General features: G+C 36.0%; 1 protein-coding gene across 4 annotated transcripts in view; it reads left to right on the top strand.

Annotated features, from left to right (window-relative positions):
• fer (fer (fps/fes related) tyrosine kinase) overlaps positions 1–8,151 on the top strand; it is a 66,835-nt gene that overhangs the window by 40,724 nt on the left and 17,960 nt on the right. For all 4 annotated transcript variants that reach the window (XM_073951504.1, XM_009301877.5, XM_073951505.1 and 1 more), the window contains exons 12-16: positions 935–1,057; positions 3,835–3,891; positions 7,534–7,649; positions 7,763–7,857; positions 8,006–8,129. In XM_073951504.1, the coding sequence (XP_073807605.1) occupies positions 935–1,057; positions 3,835–3,891; positions 7,534–7,649; positions 7,763–7,857; positions 8,006–8,129 (515 nt within the window). The remainder of the gene's footprint in view (positions 1–934; positions 1,058–3,834; positions 3,892–7,533; positions 7,650–7,762; positions 7,858–8,005; positions 8,130–8,151) is intronic.

Below are 8,151 nucleotides of genomic sequence, written 5' to 3'. Positions count from 1 at the left end.
TGAAGATCTGCACCTATTTCAGCACAATAACCAGTGCCTTAATCCACCAGAACTATCTTTCGGGACTTTTTATTGCAAGTGTAATATTTTTTTTTATTTGGGCTCAAGTCTCCTTCATTAACACGGAGGAGGCGGGCTTTATGACTTGTACTGCAGCCAGCCCCCAGGGGGCGATCTAACGGCCGAAACCTTCACTCAAACGTAGGCTTGCGGCACACTTGGGACCAAGCAACATATTCAGGAAAATAAATAAATAAATTTATAAATATTAATTTAACTGTTTGTTTATTTATTTATTTATTTGTACACACTCTGTTTCAGGTGACTGCAAACACTGTGTGTTATTAATAAATAATAATAATAATTTTATTCAGTAATAATTCCTCTTTTTTATTCTATAGTATTGATTTGGTATTGATATTCTAATATTTAGTTTAGGTATTGTATCGAAGTCAAAATTTTGGATATTGTGACAACACTTGTATCAGTACAGCTCACACAAGCATTCACGAGAAAGATGTGCCGTTAAGTGCATCGCGCTTGTGCATTGTTTCAGTCAAAGCTAGATGCTTCCGGGTGATACATCAGTGCACAGTGCTCATGAAAGTGCATCCTATACTGACACTGAGAAGAATCCGTTAAATAAAGTCGTTAATCTTGTTTTATGTGAGCACTAATAGTCTTCTCGTAGCTTCTTTAAAGCCTATTTAGAATTTAGACATTTAGAATTAAATGAAGGGCGAGCTAATATTCATTTTCATTTTCGGGACCCTTAAACCGTATTTTAAAAAGGCTTCTTGAAGGTCCGTTGAAAATATCTGGAGAAAAGCCAGTTAATACATTTAATTTGACTTCTTCTGAGTCTGATTACAAAAAAAGGAAACAAGTTTTACAAGCTCGCTGTCTGATTTCATTTGTCTCTTTTTGTCTGCAGAATCAGTACAGATTTGAAGGCACAGGCTTCCCCACCATCCCTCAGCTCATAGATCATCACTACACCACTAAACAAGTCATCACCAAGAAATCTGGGGTCGTGCTCCTGAACCCTGTCATAAAGGTGAAATGTCGTCCTGCTTCTCATTTTAACAAGCCATTTTGTTTTCAGCATAGTCTTTCGAGATGTCTTCACTGCTAAAGCTATCACTCTTCTTCCAATATGAAACCATCAAATGTCTTATTGCAGAAATTTAGCGGGTGCATTGCTCATTTTCCCTAATGTACGCAACTACATAGGACATGAAATTGATGTCGTGCTGTGCGGTTCTCAAATCAACCTCTTCTGCTGATGTAAAGTCCTGTGATAGGATGTGCTTGTTGATTTCTTCTTGGCTATGGGAAAAGACTGAAGCACTTTAGAAAATATGAGTTTGGACTCGTTTTTTGATGGTGGTCCACACTGGCTGGATTTCCCCCAGGAAGCCTGTTGTGTTTGCTTCTGCGTCTATGTGTGTATATGTGACTGTGTGAGTCTGCCTCTCTGTGACTGTGCGTCTGTCTGTCTGTCTGTCTGTGTTAGAGATGGGAAGATTTCCAGATTGTATGTCTGTGTGTCTGCTTGTGTGAGTGTTTTTGTGTTGTATTTTTGTGTGTGTGTGGGTGTGTGTATCCATCAGGTTGGATGATTGCCTGCCATGCTGTTCCTCTGATGGGTTTTTGATGACAGGGGTAAAGCACCTCATCCGAGCATGTTGACTGAAATCATAATAGTGTGGATGTTTCTGCTGCTGCATGCAAGAAACACTATCAGACCCCTGCGAATGCTGAGATCTCTTCAGACTTTGTGGAGTTTCACATTTACAGACAAAATTGAAATCGTCATATGGTCGTGTAATTTTTAGGCTATGATTTATTAGTGCCGTACAAATGTACATTGCATTTTAAAGGTTTGTACGGTGGCCAAGAGAGCTTAACGTGCTGCAATTACAAAAAAAGTTTGCAAATTAAGAAAAGATCTCTATTCGTTTGACAGCACACATGCTACAAATTCTCATAGCGTGAACAGTTTAAAAAAAAAAAACATGCTTAGTTTTGTTCCCAACGCAAACAAGTTAATAAAATGTGGTGCATTTTCTTACAACGCAAACAAATTACAAAAACGTGATGTATTGTCTTGCAATGTAAACGCAAGAAAACACGTTGCATTTTCTCACAATGCAAGCAGGTTACGAAAACGATCCGCATTTTCTCACAACACTTTCAAAAAGAAAGGAACGCATTTTATCAAAGGGGTGGTCCACTATGATCTCATATTTTAAACTTTAGTTGATGTGTAATGTAGCTGTGTGAACATAAACAACATCTCTGAACGTAAAAAGTTCTAAGTTCAGTGCAAAGGGAGACCTTGGTTTTACAAAGTTAGCTTAGCAAAGCCTACAATGAACAAATTTTGGGGACTACAAAAAATACTTCCGCCCCCTGTGAGATCACAAAGTTTCGTTACTACGCACCCAAAACTGCGCAGGTAAGGGCCGTGGCCAGAGGCGCTGCAACGTTAGAGCAGAGATGAAGCTGAAAATGCGTCTAAACGCTGCTGTTTCCACAGAGCTTCGTCTGTTTCTGTATTTGGGCTTCCAAAAGACACGACATAAAGACAGAAGTGCTTACAGTTCAATATTAATTATGTTCCAGAGAATTATAAAATACATAGCAAGCATGATTTGACAAAGCAGCTTGTAACCCCTGGGGTGATTACGTTGTATTAAAGGCACAGCAACAGTGTTTTATGCAGCACATTCATTTTATGTCACCAGCTTAAACTGTCTGACACCTTTACGGCACTCATGTACATTAAAAATAAATGCAGGGCACAACTGCATATGGAGGATGTGTGTGTTCTCTAAGTGGTGTTCTCCAAAATTAAACGATAAATAGACTTGAGACTATTAACGTGTGCGCCGTTGTGTGCAAGGATTATATATCTATAATCAACTCAGGGAATATTAGGGGTTGCGAGTCACTGGCATTGTTATTTTGTGGGGCGCAGACTGAAAGGTTCGGGAACCTCTGACTTAAAAGACAAGCAAAGAGAAATGCATAGTAAAATGACAGCAGTGACAGCATCTGTATAAACCCAGAAAATACAGTTTTGATTTATTTTTATTTTTTTATTGGGGATAAGCATGTTGAATGAAGTCCATTATTGTCCAGGTTTTATTGTCGAAATAGAAGGTCACTCGTCTTCATGATGTTTCCAGTAACAGCCTTTTAATTGATGCCATTATCGTAGCATTGTAGTAAATGTCTGTTGTCATTAGCACTGATGTAAGTGCGGAGAGGTCTTAAAAAGGGTCTTTCTTTGTGTGTTTTAATTGCCTTTGAAACTCTTTGAATTCTCTAATGTCGCCTACAGCGCTAAATCGACTATTTGTGATCCGTAAAAGCAGATTGGGTCAATTGTTTGACCTAAAATGTTTAATTGAACTCGCTAAGAGGAAATCACTGACAAATAGATGTACAGGTAAAAGTGTTTTGGTGACTCTATTCTGCTTTATTTGCATTCCTGGTCCTTTTTTCATGAAATGTATGTCAACACGGTGTAATTTGCAAATGTCAGTGGATTGTACTACTTTGTTTTTCTCTTATTTTGAAAGTATATTTTTGTACTTCGCAATAGAATGTGGGATTTTGGTGATGTTCAGTTGATACCGCAGTATGTCTCTATCGAAGCGAGTGTTTTTGTGGAATGAGGTGATAATTGCATCATTATCATTCATCAGAGTGACTGACCCACAGGACTCGCAGCATCTCTCTTCTGTTCGTCTCTGCACGAGTCATTAGTTCATTAATGAACACGCTTCAGAAAGATAATTTGCTATTTTTATTTTGTTTGCTCAGGATAAGAAGTGGATTCTCAATCACGAGGATGTCATTCTCGGAGAGCTTCTCGGCAAAGTAAGTCCTCACCAGAGCAAAGTTTGCTCCCTAGATTTGATTTTCAGTAGGATTATTATTTTTTTTACCCTCATTATGAAACTTTTAATAACGTCTTTGTGATAATTTATGTGAATTTGTTGTAAACGTTGTAAGTAGTCACAGTACTAGAAATAAAGTGAAAGATTTTAAGTTTTGAATGCAAAAAAAACAAAAAAAGAATTTTGACAGTATAGTAGAAGTATTTTGACAGTATAGTAGTATTTTGGAGTATAGTATTTTGGAGTATAATAACTGGGACCATGTAGAATCTGCATATGCATAAATCAAACAAGAAGCTCTTTAGGGACCGAGCACCTACGGTGCGTAGGCCCTATCGGAATTGTTCCGTTTCTTCTTCTTATTCTGTTTCGGAATGAATTAGGATTTTGAGGGTCTAAACATCCCTGAAAACTCACGAAAATTTGCACACGCTGCAGAAGTGGCAAAAATTTACATTTGTTATAGGTTTTTAAAATAGGTGTGGCAAAATTATTGAATAGCGCCACCTATAAAAATTCAACAAAGTGCCCCGCAAACTACGTTTCACTCACACATACCAAAATTGGCACACACCTCAACATGCCAATACCTACATAAAAGTATCTGGGTGCGAAATCTCAAACCCAACAGGAAGTCAGATATTTTTAACTTTCTGCACCGAAAAAGTGGCGTTTTTGCCATTTCCAGGTGTTGTACTTTAACAAACTCCTTCTAGGGATTTTATCGGATCAACACCAAAATTGGGTTTGTCATCTAAAGGCCTTGGTGATGTTAAATTGTGAAGATCTAGAGTTTTCATCGGAGGGCTTATCCGTGGCAGCCTCTCAAACTTTGACGATTCACCATGAAACAGGAAGTTGTTATAACTTCATTATAATTGCATTGTCTGATCAGCCTCAAAATTCAAATGTTTGATAACAGTCCTGACCTGAACCTGTTTACATGCCAATTTCCAGTTACAGTTATAGCGCCACCTGCTGGCAACAGGAAATGACATGTTTTACAGTGCAACAAACTACTCCTACAAATGTTATCGTATCAGCACCAAATGTGGGTGGTGTTATATGAACACTTTAGCGATGATATATTGTGAAGATCTAAAGTTTTCACTGAAGAGTGTGTCTGTGGCGGACTGACAAAGTTCAGTGCTTCTTCGTGAAGGAGGAAGTACTTATAACGCAGCCAAACAATGTCTGATCTGCCTGAAAATTCACAGTTTTGATGAGATTCCTTTTCTGAAGGCATCTACATGCCAACATTGAGCCACAGTTATAGCGCCACCTGCTGACAGGAGGACGTTTAGCATAAATCTGTAATCTTCTCAGATTTTTAAAATATATCAGTTTAAATTATTATTGTTCGCTGTTCTCTGTTATCCTGAGGCCACTGGGCAGCGGTGAGCCTGGGTGCGAGGTCCCTTTCACCGCTGCTTGCAGCTTTTATCTTTAAATTATATCTTTCTCTAGCATGTCAAAATGTGGAAATTAATTTTACCCCAGTATTTTCAGTGGAGTTTCTGCGCAAGCCTGCTGCTTATGACGGCGCCTGCGTTTAAACGGTCTTTAGTCTCTTTTTACACTTTACCAAAAAAATTAACGCTCAAGTCAATTTAACTGATTAAATTTTGATTACATTACAACATCTAAGCTGTAAAAGAAAGGGTATGATATTGAAAATAGCCACATAAAGCTTTCACAGGAAGTTCATCATTGGCTAAAAAACACTAGCTGTGCATATAGTACATTGAATTTGCATTGTAAACCTTAAATAAAAGTTAAAGTAGTTTTTTAATCTGTTAGTTTTAAGTTACTGTACTGTGCTTAAATTTACAGATTTTTGTACAAAATTCTGCAGAAAAATAGCAATAAATGTCCACAGATTCTGTCTGGCTCTGCTTTTGGCTAACCCCTAACCCTAAAATATTTAAACTAAGAGTTCAATAGCCTAGTGATCAGTGTGCCAACATAAAGCACAACTGCACTGTGGCTATTCCAAGTTTGAATTCTGACCTTTCCTGTTTCCATCCCCCTCCGACTTCGCTTCCTGCCAATGTCAACATCATGATAAAGTTAAAAATTAATCTTTAAAAATCTTTTAGATTTTTTTTTTAATTTTGATTTCTTATGGAGTTAAAAAAAAAAAAAAAAAAAAAAAAATATATATATATATATATATATATATATATATATATATATATATATATATATATATATATATATATATATATATATATATATAAATTAAACATTTACAAAAGTCGCAGCTATAGAGCAGGGCTTTGATTTTTTTTGACAGAATGTTTTTTGACAGATTTCTTTGCTATTGCTGTTAGTATTCTAATATTGTTGATTAATGGAAAATATTTTTTAAAAATGTGTTTATGGTGATGTCTTTCTATTGCAACTTTGGCATATTTACCAAAAAATCATCCATTATACTGAAACACGATGCATAACTTTTTTTATGATCTGTACAGTTCGTTTATGGTGAGAGAATTCAGTATAGTGCTTATTTTTGTCAGTAAGGGCATGTAAGTTCAACCCAGAAATGTGTGATTGGTTGTGTAGTTGAGCACTGCAAATAAAAAAAAAAATAAATAAAAAATATTCCGCAGATCAAGGTGTAAGGCCATGAATTGACATTTTTGTCTCCACATTTCACTTTAATAACAGCTTGAATGTTTTCTGAAGAATGCTGAAGACTTGAGTAGTAATAGCGAAGATTCAGCTTTGCCATCACTTTAACAAATTGAAAGTACAAAATATCTCACTACACTCTAAAAAATATCTGTAAATTAGCGGTTTTCTGTATTTTGTGGTTTCTGTTTTTATCCCCCCCCCCCCCCCCGTTTATTTATGCTTTTGAATTGCATTAAGGGACCTTGAAAAGTCCAAAAAAAAAGTGACTTATCAACATTTTTATTAGTTTAAAGTGATATATTGTCTGGTTTGATGTTGTATATTACAGCACAAAGACCTTGTAATAAACTGCCAGTACATCTTCTGACTTATCTCTCTGTATATATTATATCTTATACAATATACTATTTCAAGTGACTAAAATGTCAATAACGTCACCTTGTTAAACTGCAGAGTTGAATTTTTAACATCAAAAGTCGACAGAGCAGAAATCAAGGTCTCGTAGTGCAATTTACAACTGAAAATAAATGGATAACTCAGAAACTGTTAATAAACTGATTTTTTTTTGCAGTGTATACAATTGTGTTACTGTGTTTTTGATTACATAAACTTTTACATGATTATATATTTGAAAAATATCCAGACTGCATTGGATGCTGAATGACTCTTACTGTATTTAAGTACCATGGTGATTTTTTTTGTAAGACTTTTACCAATAGTAAAAGTGTAAGTTTTTAAAAAATGGTAGCCTGAAGAACTAACCAACTAGTCAGTAAAATATTAAACACAATTACGAAATTTCACAGAGAGTTTTGTTCATTTGTCAGCTGCAATGACCCATTCTTTGTTTAAACACTATGGCATATGTTCAGAAGGCATAATAACGTGTATTTTAAGAAAAACCTCCATCTTCATAGTACTTTTTGTCATTTTATTATTTTAAACATGAACACTAATTGCTTTTGGGCAAATGTTGTTTTAGGGAAATTTTGGTGAGGTTTTTAAAGGAACGCTACGCGATAAAACACCGGTGGCTGTCAAAACTTGTAAAGAAGATTTACCGCAAGACCTCAAGATAAAGTTTCTCTCAGAAGCAAGGTGACACTTTCCATTCAATATCAATGAATAATGTTCACTTGATTAATAATTTTGCTAAAAAAAAAAGATGAGAGATGAAATAACATGGTCATTTATGCCTCCTCTACCTCTAGGATCCTGAAGCAGTACGACCACCCTAACATTGTGAAGTTAATAGGCGTCTGTACCCAACGGCAGCCCATTTACATAGTAATGGAACTTGTGCCAGGTCAGTAAACTGGATCTTTCCCTCCGCCATTAGCCACTGAAAAGCATTCCTCATTAAAAGTTGTGTCATACACTTGTTTGGGATGTTGTTGTCTCTTTTAATGTATTGCATATTTGTAGCTCATTTGCTTTGCCTTTTTTTTCAACAGGTGGAGACTTTTTATCATTCTTAAGGAAGAAAAAGGAAGACCTCAAGACAAAGCAACTTGTAAAGTTTGCATTAGATGCTGCTGGAGGAATGGCATACTTGGAGCTAAAGAACTGTATACACAGGTAAGAAAAAATATTTTAGTCA

This window comes from Danio rerio, chromosome 5 (assembly GCF_049306965.1).
Source record: "Danio rerio strain Tuebingen ecotype United States chromosome 5, GRCz12tu, whole genome shotgun sequence".
NCBI lineage: Eukaryota > Metazoa > Chordata > Actinopteri > Cypriniformes > Danionidae > Danio > Danio rerio.
This window is presented reverse-complemented; position numbering and strand designations above follow the sequence as displayed.